Raw genomic sequence first — 27,412 nt, 5'->3', positions numbered from 1 at the left:
CTAGAAGCTTCCCCACGTCCGACGGAGCCCATGCCAGCCAGCTCCAGGACGGACCCGCCGCTGGCCAAGGCCGAGCCCGTCAGCAACGGTCGCGGCACCTCTTTGATAACATGTTTAAGAAGGGAAAAAAAGTTGCCGGGACTCAGAAACTGCGGCCGGAGAGCAGAGTGAGGGTATGGGAGAGAAACAAGCGTGCAGACCCGCAGGTCAGTGCAGAAGGAGGGGGAGGAGGTGCTCCAGGCGCCGGAGCAGAGATTCTCCTGCAGCCCGTGGGGAAGACCACGGTGAGGCAGGCTGTCCTCCTCACGCAGCCCACGGAGGTCCACGGTGGAGCAGATCTCCACCTGCAGCCTGTGGAGGACTGGAGCAGGTGGATGTACCCTGAAGGAGGCTGTGACCCCGTGGAGAGCCCACGCTGGAGCAGGCTCCTGGCAGGACCTGCGGCCCCGTGGAGAGAGGAGCCCACGCTGGAGCAGGTTTGCTGGCAGGACTTGTGACCCCCCACGCTGGAGCAGTCTGTGCCTGAAGGACTGCAGCCCATGGAAGGGACCCACGCTGGAGCAGCTTGCGAAGAACTGCAGCCCGCAGGAAGGACCCCATGCTGGAGGGGTTCGTGGAGGACCGTCTCCCGTGGCAGGAGGACCGTCTCCCGTGGCAGGAGGACCGTCTCCCGTGGCAGGGACCCTACGCTGGTGCAGGGGAAGAGCGTGAGGAGGAAGGAGCGGCCCGGACAACGCGTGAGGAGCTGACGGCAACCCCCATTCCCCTGCGCCGCTCGGGGGGAGGAGGGAGAGAAGTCGGGAGCAAATCCGAGCCCGGGAAGCAGACGGGGCTCGGGGGAAGGCGTTTTCAGACTGCGTTTGGCCTTCTCATTGCCCTGCCGGGCTTCCATCGGCAATAAACGGAACGGCCGTCCCCGAGCGAGCGGAGTCTGCTCTGCCCGTGCCGGTGGCGGGCGAGGGATCTCGGCCCAGGAGCCCTCTGAGGAGCTGCCCAGCCCAGGAGGGGAGCGAGCGAGCGAGCAGGCGCCTGGCGTCCCGCCGGGTCAAGCCACCACAGACACCGAGGTGTACTGGGGAACCGGGGGAGGCACAGGCGAAGCCGGAGAGGTGCCGGCGCCCTGGGGACAGGGCATCCCTGTGCCCGGCCTGGGCGTGTGGCACCCCGGGAAGCAGAGAAGACAGCCCCGGGGAACTTGGGCTGCCCGGCCCGGGGAACGGCCGAGGGTCGACGGCCAAAGGTCGACGACGGCCAACGGCCGCGGCGCGGGAGCGAGCTGCCGCCTCAGGCCGGCGCCTCAGAGCACAGCTGGCGCGGCGCGGCCGCGCCACGGCGGGAGCCGCCGCTGCCGAGAGCGGAGCTGTCCCGGGCCCGGGCCCGGGCCCGGGCTCGGGCTCGGGGTCGCGTTCGGGCTCGGGCTGGACGGCGGGGAGCGGCGGGGAGCGGCGGGGAGCGACGGAGCCACGGCCTGGCCGGAGGCTGCCGGAGAGAGGCGGCCGACGCCGCGCCGCGCCCCGGCGCACACATGCGTCGCGGGCGGGCGGGGACGGACTCCATTTCCCGCCGCGCCCCGCGAGCGCAGGCGCAGGCGCAGTCGCGGCTGGGCGCTGTGGCGGGCGGGCGGCCGGGGCGATGAGGCGGCGGGGCGCGGTGCAGCGGAAGGTGCCGTGTCTGTTCGTGACCGAGGTGAAGGAGGAGCCGTCGGCCAAGCGGGAGCGCCAGGTGGCCCGGGGCGGCACGGGGCCGGGCGGGGGGAGTCGCTGGGCCGGGCCAGGGCCAGGGCCAGGGCCAGGGCCAGGGCTCGGGCTCGGGGGGGGGAGTCGCTGGGCCGCGTCTGAGCGACATGCACGGCAGAGCTCCCCGCCTTCCGCGCGGGAAGGAGAGGCCGCGTGGGAGCCATTTCGGCTCCGTCCCGCTCTTCTGCTGGCAAGGGGCGTCCGGGGTGCTGAGCCCGGTGCGGCGTGTGCTTTTCCCGAGTGTCGGCAGCGGTCACGCACGGCGAGGGGTGAGGCCGCTGCGAGGGGACCGCCCTGGGAGCTGGTGTGAAACCGCCCTGCCGTCCCCGCGGGCCTGTGAGCCTCGTGGGGCGAAGCCAAGCGCGCCTCTCTTTTTTTTTTTTTTTTTTTTTGCTGCTGTTTTGGCACCTCAGGCTTCTGAGGGAAGGACTCGTTGGAGGCTGCGAGACGTGGAGTGCGTGCCGAGGTGAAAGCAGCGGAGCCCAGTCAGAGCTGTTTCTTCCCGAGATGCAGAAGGCAGTGTTGGGACAGGCTGGGGTGCCGTTCCCCTGCCTAGCTGTAGACCTCCAGCTTGCCTTTCCCGGTTTGAGTAGTGGCTCCTAATGCTGTCTGTCGGCTGCATCTGGGTGACTTTGTCTCGCTGGTGTTTGCCCTCTGGGTGGCAGAGCTGAAACGGTTGCCAAAACGTCGGTAACTTAATTGTTTGACCGCCGGTACCAACAGCATCTCGGTAATGGTCACGTAAGGGTACCTTCCCTACCCTGTTGTTCCTTCACACAGAAAAAGCCGACAGGGGGTTAGGTCTGGAAGTGGCCTACGCTATTTTCTGTGGTTTTCAAGGGCAGGCAAGGGTAATACAGGGGGCGATGACTGCTAGGGAAGAAGGGGGGCGGCGGTGGCAACGGTGGTGGTGGTGGTGGGAAAAGCAACAGGAACGTTTTCTCTCCCCCCTGAACGTTTTCTTTTTCGTGTAATCTTCCTAAAATCTTCACGTATGCCGCATCTGATTACTGAAATAGAAAACAGCCCTGTAACGCAACGACAGCACGTAGAAGGTTCCCACTTTGTGACTTCTGAATTCTGTTTTGAGGCTTTTTTGCCTCAGACAAGGACCTGCTTTGTGTTTTGCTAGCAGAAAGAGACAGTGCCCAGCTCACAAGTCAAAGCTGGCTGGGAAGAGAGGAGGGAGGGGTGCTGATTATCCAGGAAAACACTGGAATCCAGCCGCAACTGATTCCATGTTTGCAGGGAAACTGTTAGAGAAGCCCTCCTGGAAATGGGGGCTAGTTGTGGCTGGATATTTGTCTCGGACCCCTGGATCACTTCTTTCCTTGCTCTTCTTAAGCGGAAGCGTGTTTAGTTGGCAGCACCGATACTACGTATTTAATGCCAGGATGCTTTTGCCACCTTGCATCGCACGGGTCTGTGTATTGCACTAACATGGTGCTATTGACTTTCAGCTCCAAACTGCAAGCTTGGAGCAGCTAGTCACGGTGAATCGCTATTGCCATCGTAACAGAGGAAGGCACGTCTCAAACTTTCGTAGCGTTGGACTGGGACCCTTCTAGTTTATGTGCACTATTTGCAGCGGAAGGCAAAGTCATCTGTAAATACTAATTGAGAACGGAGAAGAGGGAGAGAGTTTGCAAACAGATTGCCTTTGTTCTTTTGTCTTAGAGCATTTCCCAGGCTGTCGTGTCTTGAAGAAACAATGGTGTATTTCAATGGCATTAGAAATCAGCAACATAATGTGTAGTACTGGACTTACAGAGGCCGGCTGTGAGGAGCAAGGATCCATGTGAGAAACAGCCATGATGAGGGTTTAAAATACCTGTCTTCTTTTCAGCCCTTTAAAGTTTTGGCAACTGAAGCTATAACCGGGAAGGCGTTAGAGGCAGATATATACAATGCAATCCCTACTGAAAAGGTGGACGGAACCTGCTGTTACGTAACTACCTATACAGGTAATAAAGAAGATCCGTATGCAGATTTCTTATGTTGGCTAGAAGCCTTGTTTTACTTTGTTTTCACTTTTATTGTATGATCCATTGGATCACAGCTGTTGTGAATTCCTGTGTCATTAACCACCTTGACCACAAAGTAAGACTTACCATAAACGTAGGAGGTGTTTTATAAAGTTGTTACAGATTTTACTCTCTAAAATACATGGAAGTCTGGTTGCAGCGAACATGCCAATCGGGGACCTATTCCAGTTCTAAAATTTCCTATTGGTAAAATCTTCCTTGCGCACTAGAACTTGTATAATAAGGGGTGTCTAATTTCCTTGGGGAGGATGAAAAGAAGTATGAAAGTGGGGAGGAAAGGAGAAGACTGTGGTGGTTCGTTGCATCACTGGGGTTCATGCCTTTACCTGCAATTGTAAGGAAGCTTTGTATTACACTAGCCACGATTCTACGAATAGATTTTTAGATTCATATACGGCAGTTAACTTATGAATTTAAGTAGTGTCTTTGGATATAAGATTTCTGTAGTGGCAAATGAGAAGGCCTATCGTGCCTTTTACATGGTTGATTTCGGTACTCTGCAGGGTGTGGTTGCCTCAGTAAACTGCTGGTTTTTATCCCTCTGGAAACTCTAGGGCAACCCTATCTATGGGCCAGGATGGATCGAAAACCCAACAAGCAAGCTGAAAAAAGGTTTAAACGATTCTTGTATTCATTGGAAGATTGCAAAGGTTAGTGAAGATTTCTTTCCTTCTTTTTGTCAATGTAAGTTATCCAGTTGGAAAAACACCTATAGTCTAACACAGGAAATGTCAGTGATCCTGCTTCAATTTTTCTTAATGTCAGTCTTAACTTTACTTCAAGAGAGCTTTAAACTAGAATCAGTTGGGGAAGGGGATACCAACAGCACTGCAGTAGGTAAGGGTTGGCATGGCATCACTGGAGGGTGGTGGTGCTAGTGGGAACATTTGCAACCCTCCGGGGAGCATTGAGGGCTCCGGAGCATATCTGAAATGCTTGTGCACCACCACACGCAGTATGAGAAAAAAACAGGATGAACTGGAAGCATTGGTCACCTCCCAGAGCTACAATATCATTGGTATTAGTGAGACTTGGTGGATTGAGTCCTGTGGTTGGAGGGCTACAGGCTGTTCAGGAGGGATAAGCAGGGCAGGCAAGGTGGAGGCCTTGCACTATGCGTAAGGGAGAGGTTTGGTTGTACAGCCCTTAGAGTTAGCGATGGTGTGGTTGAGGATTAGGGGAATGGAAAACAAAGGAGATGGTGTAGTCAGTATCTACTACCAATCGCCCAGCTGGGAGGTAAGCGCTGATGAGTTACTCTATAGGCACTTAGGATAAATTTCTGGATCAGTAGCCCTTGTCCTTACGGGAGATTTCAACTTCCCAGACATCAACTGGTAATATCATATGGCTGTGACGAGCAGATCTTGGAAATTCTTGAAGTTTGTAGGAGATAACTTCTTGACACAGGTAGTCAGTGAGCCAACTAGGAAAGATGCCCTCCTAGACTTGCTGTTTGTGAATAGAGAAGGACTCGGGGAGGGGTGTGATGGGAGGTGGCTGCCTTGGTCACAGTGATCGTGAAATGGTTGAGTTTAAAATTTTCAGTGTAATAAGAAAAAAGGACAGTAGAGTTGCTGCCCTGGACTTCAGGAGAGCAAACTTTAAGCTCTTCAGGGAGCTGTTTAGCAGAGTACCCTGGGAATCTGCTTTTGAGGGCTTAGGAGTCCCCGGGTGCTGGTCAGTCTTTAAGAACCACCTTTTAGAAGCACAGGAGCAGGCAATTCCACTGTGTTGTAAATCAAGTAAGCAGGGCAGAACACCACTTTGGCTGAACAGGGAACTCCTCGCGGAGCTCAAGAGGAAAAAGAAACTGTATGATCTCTGGAAGCAAGGTCAAGCTTCGCAGGATGATTACAGAGCTGTGATTCGTATATGCAGGGAGAAGACATGAAAGGGCAAAGCTCAGTTAGAGTTGAAACTGGCCAGTGTTGTTTCAGATAACAAGGGCTTTTTTAGGCCCTTTTATAACAGCAAGAGGAGGTCTAAAGGAAACATTGGACCGATACTTGTTGAAGATGGTCATCTGACTAAAAGGGACGAAGAAAAAGCGGAGGCATTCAGTGCTTTTTTTGCCTCAGTCTTTAATAATACTGATACCCCCTGAGTTGGAAGACCACGAGTGTGGGAACAGTGACTTTCCATTTGTGGGTGCTGAAATTCTAAGGGACCAGCTGTTTCAGCTGCATGTTCACAGGTCCATGGGGCCTGATGGGATTCATCCCAGAGCACTGAAGGAGTCATCGGATGTTACGGCAGGACCCCTCTCATCATCTACCAAAGGTCTTGGGAGTCTGGGGAGGTCTCTGCTGACTGGAAGCTAGCCAGTGTTGCGCCAGTCTACAAAAAGGGCGTGAGAGAGGACCCAGGGAACTACAGACCTGTTAGTCTAACCTCAGTTCCTGGAAAATATATGCAGAGGATAATACTGGGTACTATTGAAAGGCATTTAAGATTAATGCAATCATCAGGCACAGTCAGCATGGGTTCACAAAGGGAAAGTCCTGTTTTAACCAATTTGATATCCTTCTGTGATGAGGTCACCCACCTCATGGATGAAGGGAAGGTGGTGGATGTAGTTTTTCTGGATTTTAGTAAGGCTTTTGATACTGTCCCCTCACAGCATCCTTCTGGACAAGTTGTCCAGCTGTGGGATAAGGGGGTTCATGGTGCACTGAGTGAAGAACTGGCTGAAGGGCAGAGCTCAAAGGGTTGTAGTACATGGGCCTACGTCTGGCTGGTGACTGGTCACCAGCGGTGTTCCTCAGGGTTCAGTTCTAGGGCCAGTTCTGTTCGCTACATTTATCAACGATCTGGGTGCAGTAGTTGAATGCATTGGCAAGTGTGATGATGATACCAAACTGGGAGGTGCTGTTGACTCTCTTGAGGGACAGGAGGCCTTGCAGAGGGATCTAGATAGATTGGAGCATTGGGCTATGATTAATGGGATGGAATTTAACAAGTCCGAATGCTGGATTCTGCACCTGGGACAGAGTAAGGCTAGGCACAAGTATAAATTGGGAGAGGAGAGGCTGAAGAGCAGCCCTGCAGAAAGGGATCTGGGTGCTGGTCGACAGCAGGCACAACAGGAGCCAGCAGTGTGCCCTGGCAGCCGAGAGGGCAGACCCCATCCTGGGGTGCATCAAACACAGCATGACCAGCCGCTGTATTCAGCGTCGGTGCGGTCTCACCCTGAGTACTGTGTGCAGTTCTGGGTCCCACAGTTTAAGAAGGATGGTCAGGTCCTTGAATGCGTCCAGAGGAGGGCAAGAAAGCTGGTGGCAGGGCTGGAAGGCATGTCCTGTGAGGAGCGGCTGAGGACGTTGGGTTTGTCTAGTTTGGAGAGAAGGAGGCTGAGGGGCGACCTCCTTGCTCTCTGCAGCTTCCCGAGGAGGGGACATGGGGAGGGAGGTGCTGAGCTCTTCTCCCTGGGGTCCAGGGATGGGACACATGGGAATGGTTCAAACCTGCGCCAGGGGAGGTTTAGACTAGGCATTAGGAAGCATTTCTTTACAGAGAAAGAAGCCTGACAGTGTTTAAGAGGCATTTGGACAATGCCCTTAAGAACATGCTTTAACTTTTGGTCAGTCCTAAATTGGTCAGGGAGTTGGACTAGGTGATTGTTGTAGGTCCCTTCCAACTGAAATAGTCTATTCTATTCTACTTCTCTGGCTCTGGTTTAAATATAAGGTTAGCTATTTAGGTAGCTATGTTTTGAGCGTAGTTACTTTTGAACTTTTAAACTACTCAAAGGCTACTATGCTTCTTTAAACCCCCTAACTGTAGAGTGCTTGAGTGTGCCAGATCTTGGTGCTTGTACAAAGTAACTGGGACTACTGTCTGTAAAACAAGGTTTAGATCAATGGTATTTTAATACTTGCATTGAAAGATGATCAAAACATAAAATTGGCTAACAGTTTGCCAAAAACTTAATGTTACATTTATATGTCTAGAATTTGTTTGGAATGTTGAAGAGGATTTCAAGCCTGTTCCAGATACCTGGATTCCAGCAAAGGACATAGAGTTCTGTAATGGCGATCCTTTGCCCGATGAGAATGGACATATGCCAGGTACCTATGATGCAGCACAGGTAAAATGGGGGGGGGCTTCAATTTTTGAAGTGAAATAGAATTAGTTCCAATGTTAAAAGTAGTAGTTAATCTACTTAAAGGGCTTCAACTGAAGGCATAGTTGTCACACTTGCATTCCTCTGAGGTACGACACGGTTTTTCTTGTTACTCTTTCTGTTTGTAGTTAACTGTGGGTTTTTTTAATGCATGTACAGTTCTAGTACACATTTGATAACTTCAGAAATTTACTTTGGTAAATGCAATGTTTTCTCATAGGTTGGGTGCCTGTGGAGAAAAATAGTAAGCAGTATTGCTGGCACTCATCTGTTGTAAATTACGAGGCTGAAATAGCGCTGCTATTGAAACACCATGCTGACCCAGGGCTTCTGGAAATCAGTCCAGTGCCGTTATCGGAAATTTTAGAACAAACATTGGAGCTTATTGGGACTAATATTAATGCAAATCCATATGGTAAGTTTGTATGATCTGTTCTTAAATACTTTTTTATTTAGTGATACTTTTGAGTGAAAATGATGCATTTTCTTTGTATAAGTTTGAAAAAAAAGTTCTAAGGTAGCAATGTAACCTTTTAGAAAGGAGAGAAAGGGCTAGCTCAAAAAACACTTACCAAAAATACTCACCTCAGAAAGCCGAGCTGTCATGAGAGTGTTTATGTCTATTAAACCTCTTTGCACCTGTTCTTTACCAGTTACTATAAAAATGCTTTGCTTTAGTCTTTCAAAAAATATTTTGACTGGAAAAGTTGTTTCAAATACTACTGTTAAAATATTTTTTAAGATTGACTGTTGGTACCTTTTCTTGACTTTTTTTTATTTGCTCTTCTGATGCTGTTTAGTACATTAAAGTAGAAAATTTTATTCAGTCTTTTTTTCTTTTTTTGCATCATTGGAGTTAGTCATAAGGTGCAGTTTTTAAATTATTAAATATTATGTATATTTTTTAAGGAAATGTAATTTAAGCTAAATTTTGGTTATGGCTTCTCCCTTTAAAAGCCTTACAACAAAAGAAAAATGAGGTGTGAGCACAAGTGAGTTCTAGCTTCTGAGCTTTGCTGTTAGGATAACTTGCAAGGATGGATAGGAAAAATAGTAGTTCCAGGTCTAAGCATTTTCACAGAATGTAAAGGAACTGCATAAAAAAAAATCTAATAGCTGTATTCTTAGACGAAACAAGCGTGCAGACCCGCAGGTCAGTGCAGAAGGAGGGGGAGGAGGTGCTCCAGGCGCCGGAGCAGAGATTCTCCTGCAGCCCGTGGGGAAGACCACGGTGAGGCAGGCTGTCCTCCTCACGCAGCCCCTGGAGGTCCACGGTGGAGCAGATCTCCACCTGCAGCCTGTGGAGGACCTCATGCCGGAGCAGGGGGACGCCCGAAGGAGGCTGTGACCCCGTGGAGAGCCCACGCTGGAGCAGGTTTGCTGGCAGGACTTGTGACCCCCCACACTGGAGCAGTGTGCTCCTGAAGGACTGCAGCCTGTGGGAAGGACCCACATTGGAGAAGTTTGTGGAGGACCATCTCCCGTGGGAGGGACCCCACGCTGGCGCAGGGAAGAGTGTGAGGAGCCTTCCCCCAGAGGAGGAAGGAGCGGCAGAGACAACATGTGCTGAACTGATCATAACCCCCATTCCCTGTCCCCCTGCACCACTGGGGTGGATAGGTAGAGAATTCAGGAGTGGAGTTATGCCTGGGAAGAAGGGAGGGGTGGAGGGAAGGTGTTTTCAGTTTTAGTTTAATTTCTCATTACCCTACCCTGGTTTGATTGTCAATAAATTAAATTAATTTTCCCTAAATCAAGTCTGTTTTGCCCATGACGGTAATTGGTTGAGTGGTGTCTCCTTGTCCTTATCTCGACCCAGAAGCTTTTTGTTATATCTTCTCTTCCCTGTCTAGCTGAGAGGGGAGTGATACAGCGGCTTTGGTGGGCACCTGGCGTCCAGCCAGGGTCAACCCACCACAAGAGCACACTTTTTTAATTTCCATTTTTATCAGTTTTGAAATGTTACTGTGTACTTGCTGCACCTTATTTTTGGAATTTGTAATTTTATCATCTTTGGATTTTCCAGTTGATAATATCCTTATTTCAATTTAAATTTTATTGGTAAATTGAATTACTTGCTTCCTCTCTTTCTTCTGTCTATATACCGTTCTCCTCTTCTATTCACGTCTATGTCTTCTTGGCTCTGTTGTCAAAAGAAATATGAAGAACATTTTGTGCATAATTTATTAGAGTAAAACTATCTGCTCTTTCAGAAACATTTTAAGAAGTAAACTTTCAACACTTCTAGAAGCAACAGAAATAAAAATATTTCATCCTAATATAATTCACCCATGTTTCAAAATGTTCTGTTCAAGTATTTTCCCTCTAAAACCTTCCCAAGCAGATGTTTGAGAACCATGTGGTACTTGCACAAAGAAACCAAATATGGTAGCAAGCCTGGTGAGGGATTACAGAAGGTGGTTTTAGGTGCTTTTCATCTATGTGGTGCCTCAACAGAATTTGCATCTCAGACTGGAATCAAAATGGCCTAATGCTGTGTTTGGAAGTGCCCTGGGTAAACTCATAGGAATACTGACAACTGGGCCATCTGGAGAGCTTTGAAACACAAAATTACAAAGTTGCACTTTTCTGAGCCACCCGCTTTGGACTAGTCTCCTGGAGCAGACTCATACTCTCCAAAAACCAACAAGACCACTTGGAAAAAGTGTTACTGACAATCTTCTATAAAATAAAGTAGCAGTAAAAGCATTCATCCAAGAAAAGGCAGTGCTCAACAGGGTTCAAACTTATCTCTTTGCCCTTTCAGGGAAGCACTTTCATAGCAAGCTAGAAGGCTAAGCTTGCCAGAACTATGAGGATGCTCTGCTAGTTCACATTTCGAACTGTGCAACCGCAGAGCAAACAACCTGTTAGGTCCGTGGGTGACACAGAGAGACTGGAGATAAGGAAATGTCACACTGAAGCACGGACTGCAGACTAAAGGTTTGGCCATTCATCTGAGGAACACGAGATACGGGTTCTAATCTCTGCTTTCAAGACAGCTGTAAAATGTATTAATGGTCCTTAGGGTGTCTTGTGAACGTTTGGTAGCCCGAGTCCTTTTATGAATTTGGACCTCGGCTGATCGTCGTTCAGCGATTGCAGATGCTTCGCGAGCAGTCAACCAGCAAGACAAATAGATCACACTCCTGTAGTCTCTGCTGTCCTTTGTGCAGTGCTACAGGCCAAAACCCACTTCTTGTAGTTCCTCGCTTTAACGGCAGGTACCTATTTTGCTTTCTCGTCAGTAATATTGTAAAAAATGAGAAACCACAGTTTAGTTAACCGGGCAAAAGTACATGTCTGCAAACAAACGAAACCATTAACTGCTCTTTCAGACTACTCAGCATTGCTTAGACTCTTGCGGGTTTTGGTTGGGGAAGTTTTAAGAGCACTTTTACATGTTCTAGGCGGGGAGAGACACGTCCCTTTTGCTAAAAAGACTGAACTGTAACAATTTCTATCAAACAGTTACCTGAATGGTTGTTTTAGACTTAGAGAACGTTTTTGCATGTGGATTTCTTTTCCTTTGAGTTGGTGCATTGTAAGATCCTGAAGTATATTTGTCTGTAGAAAAAACATAGACGTCGTTTCTTAATTTCAGCTACGATCTCAGGAAAGACTCTCTTGGTCCAGTATGTGAATTAAATATTACATTAGCTGAAGTATCAATGAATGCATCGGGTGAATTGTATTCACCGCTGAAATACCAGCTAGTATTAAATACGGACTCTCTCTCTAGTACTTTAGAGATCATTTGTCACCTTGCGGCATTTGCGTGAGGCTCACAGGATCTTCCAAATGAGGCGATTCTGCCACGGACACCCTTGACTTTAACAAAGTGAATGGTCCTGTGTTGAAAATCTTCCCAAAGGCATCAGTTGCTTTTACATTAAACTAATCTGTAAACTAATCTCCTGTTTTATCCCTGCTTGGGAAAGCCCTAGATGCAAGGCAATATTATGTTTTTTGTGCTAGACAGCTGATTGTGCAGGAGAGTAAGCTGCCTAATGACTAACCATTTTCTGTAAAATTTGATTAAAAAATAATGTTATTAATGCTCTGGGTTTCTGTTAATTCCAGCTTAATTCCATTCATTCAAATTATTAATTCCACAATAATCCTAAAATTTTCAGTTCATGCCGAACAAGTAAGTATTACCATAGTTTTCCATTTGGGTCCAAAATCTTCTATTAGTGTCAAACTGATTCTTTTGCTTGGAGCCTTTCCAACCACGTGGCTCAGGTACTGCTGGAAAGAAAGGTAGCGAAAATGGTAACAGCTGTTCTTATGACAAAAATGCTGGTCATCTTTTTTTTTTTAAATGCTCTATGCTTTTTTTTAACCTGGAAATGTGGTAAGATGTATTGTTCGCATTAAGAATGTTCTCTCTGTAACCTCTATGCCAATCTGTCCACATTTAATCAAAGCAACCATTAAAAGAAAAAAAACGCAACCATTCCTGCCCAAGACGAAGCAGTGATGTTGGGACTCATTTCGCTTACCTTTGTTCATCTGAAAGTAGGAGTTACTCTGTGTGAAGGAGGTTCCTTTTATTGGAAATTAAGACAGGGAGGCACCTCAAGGTGGAGATTCAACCCAGCTCAAGGGAGATGACGGAAACTGGCAAGGTGAAATCAATTTCTTAACTTATGATCACTGAAATTATTTACCACTAAATTTTTTGATGAAGTGACAGATGAAAATAAACCCCAATCATCCAGAGGTGAGAGTATTGGTATATTTGTGCCCATCGGAAAAACGTTGCATGCATCCCTCTTTGTTGGGCAGAGAAGTGAATTCCTGCTATGAAGGTACCTAAATTATTGTTTGTGAATATTCTGTCTGACCAACTGTAAAGCTTTATAAAGCTTTACATGTCTGTCTGTGGATAGTGCTGCAGTCTACCTAGATTGGATCAAATTAGACTGGATCAAATTTACTCTTGCCCATATTTAGCCATAAATCAGTTCATATTCACATGCAGGGACAAATGGAAAGCAGCGCGATACAGACAGGTGTATTTGAGGCATTTTAAGACTCCTCTGTGAGCAGGAACCCACCTGTAGACCCGTTGAACTTTGGTTCTTGGGTGGCGGTGACAGTACGGTAGACTACATATGCTGATCTTCGAGGTTCTGAAGAATTAAAGTCAGTCTTTCTTCCAGTTTCTCTCTCATAAGGAATATAAGAAGAAGCAGTTTGATCATCCTTCCTTTGACCCCTTGGTTGGTACCTTGGTTTGGCTTTGGGGTCTGAAGTGCGAATTCCTGAAAGTGAAAGAACAAACTTAAGCAATAATGTTGTGCTACTACTCAAAATTTGACCTATTGCAGGAGGTTGGAAGACAAGATTCAAAAAATGGTCTTTGTGGACAGCCAAATCCAAATACAATCAGTTATTTTATCGACCATGTGATGTTCAGCAATGAGAAGCTGATGCTAAAGTATATTACCTCCGTTTTCAGAGGATCTGCAATCTGTTCTGGGAATACTCTCTGTTGGTCCTCTCCTTCCTATAGTCTGTCCTTCTCTCTTTGTATTATTCAATTTTGTAGGAATTGCATTACCATCACCTGGAAAGGCAACAGAAAGAAGGTTTTAGCTGCTTGTGTGTAAGCAGCACACGGAATGGCACTGCCATTCTCTTCCCCCCCGCCTCGACGAGCTAGCGATTGGTTCAGTGCAGTTTTGTAACTGAGCACCTGACGCTTAACTCTCACGCTTTCTAAGAAAATACCATAATGCACAGGTTGAAGAAGACTGTGGGTGCAAAGTAAAGAGCCAGCTACAAATTACCTGCTCATTCTTTAGTCCCTCACTTTTCATGAATGATATTTATGAGCCCTATCCAATTGAGTTTATGGTATTTTCAAGATGCATGTCATCATAGTACCTAAAGCCTCTGAGAACTCAGCTGAGGCAATGCTTTGGGGAAACATCTCTGAATGTATCTGTCTTTTCAGACTGTCTTAAATGCAGCCCTGAACACAATCCCCTCATGCACTACTGTCCTCTGAGTGCTGACTACCTGCCCATATACATCCTTTCTCTGCACTGCACAGGTGGTACATGGACCCCTGCAACATCCACGGTTGAGCCCATGGAGACCAATGCACTCCGAAGGACACCTTCTGGCTGAACGACGAATTACCTCTTCTGTCTGTAGCATCTAGGTGCATCCTGGACACGGGCGGTTTGTGAACGTAACAAAATACTACAAATGATGCGGCTAAACTTGGAAGAGCCTTGGTCGCGCAGGTAAGCCCGCTTCAAACTACAAACAGAACTTCACAAGGGGAGCTGCAGTATGAAGCAACCACAGTGCTCTTCACCTGGCCCCTGCTACTCTGCAGGAAGACGTGGCTTTGCCTGTTCTTCCCTTTCTCCTGCTAATGTAAATAAGCGCTTTTGGTTCCCCTCAGTTCAGGCCAGAATGCAGCAGAAATTCTGTACTTCTGCTTCAGTTTGGGGGCTGGTTTAAAGCCCAAACAATCATAAATCCAGCCCAATCCAAACTCCAGTGAAATCCCAGGTGTGGAAAAATACCATGCAAAGCAAGACCATTCTTTCATCCCCTGCTGGGAGGAAAAAAGTTGAACGAGAAGCCCTTCTTGAAAGGAAACTGAAATTCTACTGCACAATTACTGCTACTACTATCAATATTTGCAGTAGGCTGAGAAGTTAAAGGTGGACTATTGTGAGGCTTCTTAAATATTTCCAAAGAATAAATCACATAAAAGATGCTGTAAAAAGTGGGGATCAGTGTATTTGTGCCCGTCGGCACATCGTTGCATTCATCCCTCTTTGCTGGGCAGAGAAGTGAATTCCTGCTATGAAGGTGGCTCTATTATTGTTTGTGAATATTCTGTCAGACTAATTGTAAAGCTTTATGAAGCTTTACATTTCTGTCTGTGGATAGTGCTGCAATCTATTTATGAAAATTATGCTGGATCAAATTTACTCTTGCCCATTTTTAGCCATAAATCAGTTCATATTCACCTGCAGGAACAAAATCAAAAGCAGTGTGATACAGACAGGTACGTCTGAGGCATTTTAAGACTCCTCTGTGAGCAGGAACCCACCTGTAGACCCGTTGAACTTTGGTTCTTGGGTGATGGTGACAGTAGGGTACAATGCAAGTGCTGATCTTCGAGGTTCTGAAGAATTAAAGTCAGTCTTTCTTCCAGTTTCTCTCTCATAAGGAATATAAGAAGAAGCAGTTTGATCATCCTTCCTTTGACCCCTTGGTCGGTACCTTGGTTTGGCTTTGGGGTCTGAAGTGCGAATTCCTAAAAGTGAAAGAACAAACTTAAGCAATAATGTTGTGCTACTACTCAAAATTTGACCTATTGCAGGAGGTTGGAAGACAAGATTCAAAAAATGGTCTTTGTGGACAGCCGAATCCAAATACAATCAGTTATTTTATCGACCATGTGATGTTCAGCAATGAGAAGCTGATGCTAAAGTATATTACCTCCGTTTTCAGAGGATCTGCAATCTGTTCTGGGAATACTCTCTGTTGGTCCTCTCCTTCCTTTAGTCTGTCCTTCTCTCTTTGTATTATTCAATTTTGTAGGAATTGCATTACCATCACCTGGAAAGGCAACAGAAAGAAGGTTTTAGCTGCTTGTGTGTAAGCAGCACACGGAATGGCACTGCCATTCTCTTCCCCCCCGCCTCGACGAGCTAGCGATTGGTTCAGTGCAGTTTTGTAACTGAGCACCTGACGCTTAACTCTCACGCTTTCTAAGAAAATACCATAATGCACAGGTTGAAGAAGACTGTGGGTGCAAAGTAAAGAGCCAGCTACAAATTACCTGCTCATTCTTTAGTCCCTCACTTTTCATGAATGATATTTATGAGCCCTATCCAATTGAGTTTATGGTATTTTCAAGATGCATGTCATCATAGTACCTAAAGCCTCTGAGAACTCAGCTGAGGCAATGCTTTGGGGAAACATCTCTGAATGTATCTGTCTTTTCAGACTGTCTTAAATGCAGCCCTGAACACAATCCCCTCATGCACTACTGTCCTCTGAGTGCTGACTACCTGCCCATATACATCCTTTCTCTGCACTGCACAGGTGGTACATGGACCCCTGCAACATCCACGGTTGAGCCCATGGAGACCAATGCACTCCGAAGGACACCTTCTGGCTGAACGACGAATTACCTCTTCTGTCTGTAGCATCTAGGTGCATCCTGGACACGGGCGGTTTGTGAACGTAACAAAATACTACAAATGATGCGGCTAAACTTGGAAGAGCCTTGGTCGCGCAGGTAAGCCCGCTTCAAACTACAAACAGAACTTCACAAGGGGAGCTGCAGTATGAAGCAACCACAGTGCTCTTCACCTGGCCCCTGCTACTCTGCAGGAAGACGTGGCTTTGCCTGTTCTTCCCTTTCTCCTGCTAATGTAAATAAGCGCTTTTGGTTCCCCTCAGTTCAGGCCAGAATGCAGCAGAAATTCTGTACTTCTGCTTCAGTTTGGGGGCTGGTTTAAAGCCCAAACAATCATAAATCCAGCCCAATCCAAACTCCAGTGAAATCCCAGGTGTGGAAAAATACCATGCAAAGCAAGACCATTCTTTCATCCCCTGCTGGGAGGAAAAAAGTTGAACGAGAAGCCCTTCTTGAAAGGAAACTGAAATTCTACTGCACAATTACTGCTACTACTATCAATATTTGCAGTAGGCTGAGAAGTTAAAGGTGGACTATTGTGAGGCTTCTTAAATATTTCCAAAGAATAAATCACATAAAAGATGCTGTAAAAAGTGGGGATCAGTGTATTTGTGCCCGTCGGCACATCGTTGCATTCATCCCTCTTTGCTGGGCAGAGAAGTGAATTCCTGCTATGAAGGTGGCTCTATTATTGTTTGTGAATATTCTGTCGGACTAATTGTAAAGCTTTATGAAGCTTTACATTTCTGTCTGTGGATAGTGCTGCAATCTATTTATGAAAATTATGCTGGATCAAATTTACTCTTGCCCATTTTTAGCCATAAATCAGTTCATATTCACCTGCAGGAACAAAATCAAAAGCAGTGTGATACAGACAGGTACGTCTGAGGCATTTTAAGACTCCTCTGTGAGCAGGAACCCACCTGTAGACCCGTTGAACTTTGGTTCTTGGGTGATGGTGACAGTAGGGTACAATGCAAGTGCTGATCTTCGAGGTTCTGAAGAATTAAAGTCAGTCTTTCTTCCAGTTTCTCTCTCATAAGGAATATAAGAAGAAGCAGTTTGATCATCCTTCCTTTGACCCCTTGGTCGGTACCTTGGTTTGGCTTTGGGGTCTGAAGTGCGAATTCCTAAAAGTGAAAGAACAAACTTAAGCAATAATGTTGTGCTACTACTCCAGATTTGACCTATTGCAGGAGACTGGGGGCTGGAAGATGAGATAGTCCAGTTGAAATATGGATTGTCCATATTGGACACCAAGAACAGAAATTTAGTAGGTAGTGCTAAATCATCTAACAGTTTAAAAAGCAACAATGAGGAAGGCAACTATTTTCTCAAAATACCTTTGCCTGTTCCTGTATTAGGTGAATTTCTTGGCTCCTCAGATATCCCTTTCTCTTCCTGTACTTCTTGATAGTGATGGCTTTTTACCAGCTCAGTGTGGTTGGTTTCTGCGGGATTAAAATAGCACGTATTTACTGCTTTAAAAAGCACGCAAAATTTTCATATCAAAAAATGCAGTGATATATTTCCTCTCACAGAGTTCATGGTCACAAAATCTTGAAAGCAAAGTCAAAAATTGACTGTAAACACAAAGACTAATGCTACTTTGAACTCGTACAATGGCTTTGACCAGTGCTGGCTCAGAATTCTTCTCATTATGAATTAGAAAATCTTCATGAATACTGTACTCTCTGCTTTTTCCTGAATGTAGCTAATGATAAATAAAGACATATATTACAAGGTGTATTCATGTATTTGTTACTGATCCCTCATCCGTAGTCTAAATATATCTAAATACTTTTTCAGAAATAGCTTATCAAAGCTATTTTAATATGAAACATTTTAGGTGTAGAAGTAAGAAAGAAATAATTCTGCCCAGTTCTATTGACCAATTTAGGCTGGAAAAAGCGTCAGTTAAAAGTGCATGACATGGAGACAATTTTTCCATTCCCTTTTTTGTATTAGCACATCATCCTATTCAAATCTGTTTTACATAAAACAGTATTATCAAGATTTTATCCCTGAAATTTACACGAAATACACAACAACTATTATTTTTTTGATTAAAAGTAGCAGGTCTTATTTCTGCCCAGCAATTTTTGATGACTGATCTACTGATTGCTCTGGTGTCTTGTTACCTTAAGAACATAACTCTCTCCTAATATGGCGTCATATATTACTTATTCAGTAAAAAAACGAATACAGATTTCTTTCAGTCCTGTCACTTGCTCAAGAACGAAGGCGAAACCTAATGAAGGGGGTGAATATGTATTAATTTGTATTCCTTTGACCTTAATTATGTTGGATCGAGCCCAACAGTCAAAACAAAATGGAACTCTCTTGTTACTGTCTTTTAGAAGACACTTAAAGGGGGTATTTACTTAATCTCAATTTAGTTATAGAAAAGTTTGCGGTGTCACTACATTTCATCATCTAGACACCCAAGACAGCCCGCAGAGAGCGCGAACACCTCTGGGCAAGTGACTCATCTCACCTTCCTGTGGCACTATCTTACGATGCAATAAACAGCCCCGTAAGAGTGCCTGTCTCTCCATTTAACAACAGAGATCCCGGATGAGACATTTCAGCTACACACCTCGCCTTAGGGTGGTTAAAGTTAGACTACATAAATCTTGACCGTGAAGAAAAATTACATGAAAGACCTATGTTGTGTATCTCAGGAAAGTACACATAGGGTTAATAGCCCATTTCTACCTTTTCCATCTACAGTCGATGCAGGTAGTCACCACATGTGTGACACTATTTATGTATATCTGTATGGGGGAAAATTAAGTAAGTTTTTTTATCCTCTTTGTAATAGGCTGTCTTTTATTGTCACTAAATTAAAGAAGCGAGGAGGAGGGGCAAGCTATGTAATAGTTTCTCCCTGTGACAGTAATTTTAAAAGTGGTAAACATTGTCCAAGAAGATGAAAAGTACTTGCCTTTCTGCAAGTGTTGCTCAGTAGCTTCCAAGGGCAATAGCTCATTTTCCCGAGGTGCAGACACAGTTTTTGTTGATTGGTGTTTGTGGGGGTACTGAATCCCGTAATACTCTCCTAAACATACCCCAAGAGGGGAAAAAAAAAAACCCAAAGTTTACTATATTGGCAGCATTGCTGTTTAGGAAAGAGTGACTAGTTTCATATTTACCAGACTTATAGCATATTTCCTTTATTGCTCTTTCCTCTTCAAGATCTGCAGCAGTCCTAGGCACCCACTCAGGAACACCTGTAGGAAATATTTTTAAAAGATTACCAGGTAGCTTTACAAAGACCTTCAACAATTCTTGATAATCAAGGACCATAGTGACTTTCATTTTGGTCACGGTTGGGTTTTTTTCTGACTGTGACCTCTGCTTCTGGACAGAAAAATGATTCCTTAATACTGGGTATTTCCAAGTGCAATGGAACTGCAGTTACAACCCATACTAAGAAGCTAATGTTTGTTGATTTAAAAGGATTCCAAACCACCTTTAGTGCTCATTTGGAAAATGATCCTTCATTTACACCCAAAAGGAAATCTTCCGATTAAACATGTCACCAGGGAGTGCTTGTCGCAAAACCTCTGCCCAAAGTTACTGCTGTGTAATGTCTGCCGGCGGAGCTGCTGAAGCGAGCACTCCTTACCTGTCTCAGTGAAGGCTCCTAAGGCTAGCAGAGCCCTGCTTTTGATACCATTTAAGTTGACGTGGCTTACTCAGACTGAAGCCGAGTTAGGAAGCACTAACGGGCAGCCCTGCCAGCCAACCTGAAGGGCAGGGGGAAAGTGAAAAGCAGCTTGGGGCTGCCTGAGAACTAGCACAGTAATGTGCAGCGTGCACGCGTGAGAGTAGGTTCGTCTCTCACTTTCAGTCTCTGGGAATGTGCAATTCATTCCTTCCCTATGCATCTCTGGTCTCTCAGGCAACGGTTTAATGACATGGAAAAAAAATGGAAAAAGAAAAGAAAATAAATATATACACATTCACATTCAGTTAAACTAGTGAAGAGTTTTGTATGGGTTCTCTTTGCTAGTTTTAAGACGAACTTCCTGTAGTAAAATGAGACTGCCTACAGGGTTTAGGAAGTCAGTCGAACAAATTACTTAAGTTGAAGTCACGCAACTGTCTTTTGTAAACAAACCTGTGACTTCACCTTCAGTGACGAGTGTGTACAGCCCCTGCTTTTGTTTCCCAGAAAAGCAGTGCCTCCTAAACCTGTAATTTGGCCCCTGAATTTTGAGAAATTTGAAGAGTATTTGATGGTCGTCTCAATTGTGTCAAAGGAAGAAAAAACCCGCTTACAATTCTCTTCCTCTTCATCGTCCTCTTCATCATCGTCATCGTCGTTGATGTTTATAATCACTGGAGGATGAATTGGTAGTACAATATTCTTTTGAGTTCTGAGTAATTCTTGACGATGCGCTGGATGCAGAATCCCTCCTTGGACACCCTGTTGCAGTGGGGCACCTGCAGAAAAGAGCATTATATTTATTTTGTTAGGCGGGAACTAGAATATCAAATCCAGGCTCAGACCAGCAGGTATAGTTTTGAAATCATTATCATGCTGGAGGAGTCGTTAAATAGACAGATTGTGCCTTTTAGGAAAAATCTTCTGCAGAGGCTGGCAAAAGAGCATCTTCCCACTACAGAAGGTGTGAAAAAACAGGTAGATATTTACAGCATGGGGAAACATGCGATTAGTAATACCTGGGCTGAAGTGAGTAAGGCAGTTTAGGACCCCACCTGTGAAAATATTTTAAACATGCCGAGTAATAGGCAGGCCTGTATCCCTCCCCATGGCATCAATTGTGAGGAATTTAGCAGCGCTAAGCACGGGATTACCTATTTTTGGCTTGTAGACATTTTTTTTCTATCAGAATTTTCTGAATGACAGCTCTCTTTCTTACTCAGTCCAAAATGTAGATTTTGAGAAGGAATATGAAGTTCATGAAAATAATGTACACTTAATTAGAAGACAATCGGGAGAGATACTCTTTTCCTTAGGAATTTACCCATAATGTTTGCCACAAAAGTATTTCAGTACTGGGATAGCATTTTGGGAGAGCCAGGAAATGCAACAGACTGAAAATAAAAATGATGAAAAATGGTGAGCCTGTTTGTACTGTTCAAGCCGACCAGTTTGCAACTATAAATACAATCAGGATTGAAGTTGGGTATTTTTTCCACTTTTAAAGAAAAAGATGAAGCATGGGCATTTTCTTTTAGTCCAGTTGTTGTTATTCTTGTGCATCTCTTGCTTGCCTATGAGCAGCATGCATATCGTATTAGACCCGTTTTAATAACGCTACTGCAGATCAGATTTGTCCTATCTCCTGCAAGAGAAAGTAAGATACAACATTTTAACCTCATAGAGCCTTTTTCACTGTCCAGAACAGGATATTATTAGCTCTGGGGAGGGTAAGCCAAATCAGGCTTGAATTAGTTTAACAAGATTTGTAAGTATTGAAACGAATAAATGCAGTTTTAATGTTTGCAATGTTATTGTGCAGCACACGGACTTTGAATTTATACGTACTGCAGTACAAAGTAAAAGGCTTGGGTCCATTTTCTCGTTCGGATTGTTGAATGTTGCTCTTATGCAGGATACCCTCGTCCACAGTGCCTCTTGGGCACGGTCTCTGACTCACACCGCACCCAAAAGCGTGCCTATGTGATGTTTACGACAGCACTAGGTGCCAGGGACTGATGCTGTGGCTGTGGGAACTCTACTAAAAGCCATAAGGGCACTCATAGAAACAGCACTCAAGTTCTTGCCTTGGTCCTGTGTGGTTAGTTAGGCTCCACATGCCCAGGTATGACAGGCTACCTTTTCCTGGGCGATTTTCAGGAACAGAAGGTGTTTGCTTCTGACTAGAGGTCTTTGTGGACTTCTCTTATGACACCTGTCTCCAGCTCTGGAGATAAGGCCCACGAACAACTCTGGTTTAGTCCACTTGTTCGTGCATCCATGACAAGTCATGCTGCCTTGCTCTCACTCCTCTTTCCGCCTGATTTCTGACAGCTGTCTTGGTTCCCTGCCCTGGACTCTTACCCTGTTCCAGGCTCCAGCTGTCTACCAGGACTCCTGGCAGACAAGAGCTCCTTTTTGAAAGGACTGAGGAAAAAAAACAACTTCAAATGGCGGGTTTTTCCCTAAAGAGTTGTGCTGCGTTACACACTATTACCGTACTTCAGTAGCCTGCACCCAGTGTTCAAGCCCGAAAGGCTTATTCAGAACGATGAACTGGAAATACATCTGCGCACACGGCACTGTAATCTTATGTTATCTATAGAACGGGTGTCTCATCCATGTAACATGTTGTGCTCTATCAACAGATGTTGCTGCTAGTGGCCCTACCAACCTCCTCCCCCCACCACACACACTACTTTTCATTTCTCTTAAATGATTACCTGCCTACTAACCGTTTTCACTGCTAGAGGGATTTCATCTAGCAAATACCCAAGGAAAGCAATATTTTTACTCCACGGGTCTCAGCAACCTAAATTGCCACTTGTGACTTCATCTTTTACGTCCCTGATAGTTCCGAAGATCCGCAACATGAGAGCTAAAAAAATTCACGTGGCAACCCTATTCAAATGCCAATACAATTCCTTTCTTGGCCTTCAACTTGCTGGGAGAGCAGGTCGTACCTGATTGATTTGCCACGGTACATTTCTGGGCCTTAATATATATTACGTAAGCACCGGAAGGACATTTTTGTGTATTTACTTGCTCTAATGCACAAATTGTTGAGAAAATATTTTTACTCACTGTTGGTAGGTGGCAAAAAAAGTCCATTTATATTACGAGGCTTGCTATGATGGAAGGCACAGTTGAACCTCACACAGCCTACGGGTTGTGTTTCCCAGAAACAGGGGACGTTGCTGTACGTTCGCTGCAGGAGAAAACAGTTTTCAGATACTGTAAATATAACAATAAAAATGGACTAAATGGCTTCGTACATGGTGTACCGCTGTGAACACCTGACTATGATTTTGTGGGACCACGTTCTGACATTTTAGAAGTTCTAAAGTTATCTCTAAAGTTATCTTAAGCTCCAGGTAGCTATAAAGCTGTCTTGAGTTAGGTCAGTGGAGCTTTCATGAGGTACAACTGTTCCCAGACAAGAACAGGAGTAAAGCAGTGTGCTTACTGCACCGCAGACTTTTCCTGAGATGCTGGGAAGAAAAAAAATCTATTAGTCACTTAATGGACACGTGGCGGAGTTTCCTTTCCTGCACAATGGGATAATCAGGTCAATCTCAAGATGAAATCTGCTGTACAAGTGCCAATCTTAACACTAGTGCTCTCCTGCCGTTAAAGGACCCGGGTCCTTGGGAAAATAAAGAGTAAGAAACAAAACCCAGAAAGATTCCCAACAAAACCTGAAAAACTAAAAAGTTGGGAACTTGCAAGCCTCGTACAGACTTGTCAGACTTGGATTTCAAAACACGGGAGAAAATCTTTTGTTCCAGTTCCCATTGGGAACGTCAACTCGGCAGAAGAAAGTCACTTTTGTTTTCAGACTTAAAAACCGTGCTTGAAGAGACTTGCTCCTTTCTACCTTTATTTCAATATCTCTCAATCTGCCAAACAGATGTGAACATCTCCCCTGTCTCCGTAAGGAGCCCTCAGAATCACAGCCAAGAGGTTTTTCACAGTGGCAGAACCTGCACCTGGAACCCTCATGAGGAAAATGACTTTGTGGGTAAGTCACACGAGATTCCCATAACCTAGCGGTTGCCTTAAACGTGAATCTCCTCTTTTGAAACATTTTGGTTTTGATTCATGGGGGAGATGACGCAGTAGTCCACATGTAACGGTACTACGGTGACAAGCATTTGCAAGTTACTGCAAATACTCAGGATTTGATGTTGTGAGACAACTGTCATTACTCTCTGCTCACAGCATCTCCCAGCTGTTTTTATACAAGACAAACAGAAGCCTCATGGCAGCAAAAGAATATCTACAGGATTTGTTTAATTATTGCTGCTTTCCTCATAGATACACTCCCACTGCTGCTCTCCCTCTATCGCTCAATATGTGGCCAGCTAAAAAGTCTGCACAATATTGGAGAGAAAGCACTTTCACAATGAGAGTCACTTTCGTTAGTCATACTTAAAATTATTTTTCTGTATCTCTGCCTTATTGAAGTTTACAGATATTAGCGTCATCTCCGACTATGGAATTCACTTCTCCTTATAACCTGAGGTATCTTCCTCAAGCACATGATAAACTCATAATCCCAAAGAGGCAAGTGCTCATGGCCATTACCCTGAACATGTGAACTCAGGTTTATGTCCTGGATATGAACTCCATCCCAGCCGAGAGCTGGAAATGCCAGGTTGCTGGTCATTTCCGCAGGAGTTTGTGTGCGGTTTTTTAAAGGAAAACAAAGTCACGCTGGGAACTATTTGAATACTTGAAGGTAAGTTTCACCCAGTTCCAGACATTAACAGCTGGGTCTAGGAGCAGCATCTCCAAAGCGTGCCACTTTTGGACTGGAGTCAGTACAAGTGGGCCATCCCCTGAGACACGCTGGGGTCTGGAGCCAAAGCCCACCTCCCAGGCACTGACACCTAAATCCCCGGTGCTGAAATGGATGCAGTAATGGACGCAAATATTACATAATGAGCCTCCCTGTCAGCATGGGTATATCGAGAAAATCAAGGACACAAACCACTCTAAAATCTACAGCATTTACCTGTGCATAGGGGGAGTGAAAATGGGAATAACGGTCATTCCCAACTGCAGCCATTTTCACCTCTGGTGCTTCTCCTCCACTCTCTTAGTACTGGCGGAACATACGTCAAACCGTTAAAGCTGTCAACATCCAGGCAAATCGTAATCTTAGCCTGAAAGCGGTAGTTTTCTTTCGAAATCTGGGCCTTCAGAACCTTAGCCGAGCTGCTTCTTTGAAACAAAACTTCACCAGACGCCAAAAGACACTTGAACGAAGGAGCTGCTGCCTTCTCCTGGCTTGTGGAACCTACGAAGGCAGTTGTTGTCCGGTATAGAATGTTAGCGTTCCGCTGTTGCCAAGGGCTCCTCCAGCTCATGACATCAGCATGGTGGTGCTCTGGGACCTGTCCGGCTTGAACATCTTCGTTTATCTCCATTGCTTCAGAGTAAAATAGGGAAGATTGGACCCTTTCAAAGAGTCTCCCGGTGCCTCTTTAATGTAAAACGGAGCAAAGCCATCTGTCAGGGTTTAAATAATGCCCAACTCCTTGCCGCAGGAACTGTGGTCTTGGAAACAAATCTTTGATACCACAAAGACAAATCTTACTCTTTGACTACTTTTTAAACCAAAATCCTGGTGCCCAATGTGTTTTTTCTTACTGTTGGACGGAGGAGCTTGCTCCTTCCTGCCAGTACACTGTTGGCTGTTAACTGCTTCCACTGTTGGGGTTCATTGCTTTTTCTTGCTTCCACGATGGCCACTGCCACGGCTAAAGCAGAAAGAGCAGCGTACGCTTGTGTCCCTAATTAACACCTCTGTTCCCACGCAGGTCCTAGGCTGCCTCTGACCAAAAAATACCTCGCGGGGGAAAGAAAGTTTCAGTCCCGGCAAATGGTAAGGCATACGGTCATCCCCAGGACAGGGGGTCAGATTTGCAACACTGAGAGACACCAGTGACTCGCAGGTGAACGCTTCAGAGCACTGTTAGATCAAAGCCTGGGAACGTTTCAAGTGAAACATCAAAGGCAGCGCAGAAAGGATAAGGAGCCGCAAGCTCAGGAGAGAAGGATGCCATCGCTTGAAGATCATCAGGATACAGATGAAGCCAAAGAGAAGGGAGGTAGACACAAGGCAGAATTCAAGAAAGAGGAGTAGTGGTTCCTAGCACCGCCAGAAGTGCACGTGACTGGTGGTTCCTTGGGAAAAACCAGCACCACTGGACTGGACGGACTCATCCCCGGAGCACACCTGTACTGTACGCCATTGGTCTGCCGGTGGGCATGGTGACCGATGCGTACGTGAGAAGCGGGCGCCAGTGACCCCGTGGGCACAAGCGGTACAAGGCTGGCTCAGCCAAGCTGGGGAAGAAGTACGAAGCCGTTGAGACGACTGGAAGCCTCCTCGTCTCTCTAAGGAGCCTATCAACTTGTTTGTAACTCGAGTATCAGCGGGTGGCCCCTTGAAGACTAACTGCGAAGGGAAATACCGCATGCCTGGCCACCGGGACTTTGTCACTGGAAGAAGGGGATTTCGACAGGAATGACGTCACCACAGTACCGAATGAAACTGCTGACTGGGATGGAGGTGGGGAGTACTGGCGAGACCTGCGAGCGGAGAAGCGATGTGAAAAGGCTCCCACAGTTCTGTAACCCCTGCAACTGACTGGGGGGCGTAGGGGAAGGAAAATTCAGGAGAGCAGATGAGGGCCATGAATAATGCACTGTTGGGGGCAGGAGCAGCCATCGGCAGGCAGTGTTAACACTGCCAAGAGCTATCCAAACAGGGGCTCTTTGTAGCTGCATGGCCCTGCCTGAAGGAGGCACAGAAGAAGGTACGGTCAGGAAGAATTAATTCTCTATTGGGTTTGCGTGGCAAGGTTTCGGTAGCGCGGTGGGGGGCCACAGGGGTGGCTTCTGAGAGAAGCCGCTAGAAGCTTCCCCACGTCCGACGCAGCCCATGCCAGCCAGCTCCAGGACGGACCCGCCGCTGGCCAAGGCCGAGCCCGTCAGCAACGGTCGCGGCACCTCTTTGATAACATATTTAAGAAGGGAAAAAAAGTTGCCGGGACTCAGAAACTGCGGCCGGAGAGCAGAGTGAGGGTATGGGAGAGAAACAAGCGTGCAGACCCGCAGGTCAGTGCAGAAGGAGGGGGAGGAGGTGCTCCAGGCGCCGGAGCAGAGATTCTCCTGCAGCCCGTGGGGAAGACCACGGTGAGGCAGGCTGTCCTCCTCACGCAGCCCACGGAGGTCCACGGTGGAGCAGATCTCCACCTGCAGCCTGTGGAGGACTGGAGCAGGTGGATGTACCCTGAAGGAGGCTGTGACCCCGTGGAGAGCCCACGCTGGAGCAGGCTCCTGGCAGGACCTGCGGCCCCGTGGAGAGAGGAGCCCACGCTGGAGCAGGTTTGCTGGCAGGACTTGTGACCCCCCACGCTGGAGCAGTCTGTGCCTGAAGGACTGCAGCCCATGGAAGGGACCCACGCTGGAGCAGCTTGCGAAGAACTGCAGCCCGCAGGAAGGACCCCATGCTGGAGGGGTTCGTGGAGGACCGTCTCCCGTGGCAGGAGGACCGTCTCCCGTGGCAGGAGGACCGTCTCCCGTGGCAGGAGGACCGTCTCCCGTGGCAGGGACCCTACGCTGGTGCAGGGGAAGAGC

The 27,412-nt window shown here is 46.3% G+C and overlaps 1 protein-coding gene and 1 pseudogene across 1 annotated transcript; one reads left to right on the top strand and one right to left on the bottom strand.

The window, feature by feature from the left end:
* The first annotated feature begins 1,608 nt into the window (after positions 1-1,608).
* LOC128135364 (uncharacterized protein C12orf29 homolog) lies at positions 1,609-8,893 on the top strand. Its single transcript, XM_052774192.1, has 6 exons — positions 1,609-1,722; positions 3,583-3,700; positions 4,336-4,431; positions 7,735-7,851; positions 8,128-8,322; positions 8,865-8,893. Exons 1-6 carry the CDS (start codon positions 1,633-1,635, stop codon positions 8,891-8,893), a joined length of 645 nt encoding a protein of 214 aa, XP_052630152.1. The 5' UTR covers positions 1,609-1,632.
* Positions 8,894-9,978: 1,085 nt separating this feature from the next.
* LOC128135363 (uncharacterized protein C12orf50 homolog) lies at positions 9,979-24,833 on the bottom strand (annotated as a pseudogene).
* Between the last annotated feature and the right edge of the window lie 2,579 nt (positions 24,834-27,412).

This window comes from Harpia harpyja, chromosome 23 (genome assembly GCF_026419915.1).
Source record: "Harpia harpyja isolate bHarHar1 chromosome 23, bHarHar1 primary haplotype, whole genome shotgun sequence".
NCBI classification, from domain to species: Eukaryota; Metazoa; Chordata; class Aves; order Accipitriformes; family Accipitridae; genus Harpia; species Harpia harpyja.
This window is presented reverse-complemented; position numbering and strand designations above follow the sequence as displayed.

What these genes read in the sequence shown, in the direction of transcription:
- LOC128135364 (XM_052774192.1), top strand. Translation starts at nt 1,633, where the DNA reads ATGAGGCGGCGGGGCGCGGTGCAGCGGAAGGTGCCGTGTCTGTTCGTG. An exon ending in CGGCCAAGCGGGAGCGCCAG is followed by an intron (nt 1,723 to 3,582) that starts GTGGCCCGGGGC and finishes TCTTCTTTTCAG; the next exon opens with CCCTTTAAAGTTTTGGCAAC. An exon ending in TTACGTAACTACCTATACAG is followed by an intron (nt 3,701 to 4,335) that starts GTAATAAAGAAG and finishes TGGAAACTCTAG; the next exon opens with GGCAACCCTATCTATGGGCC.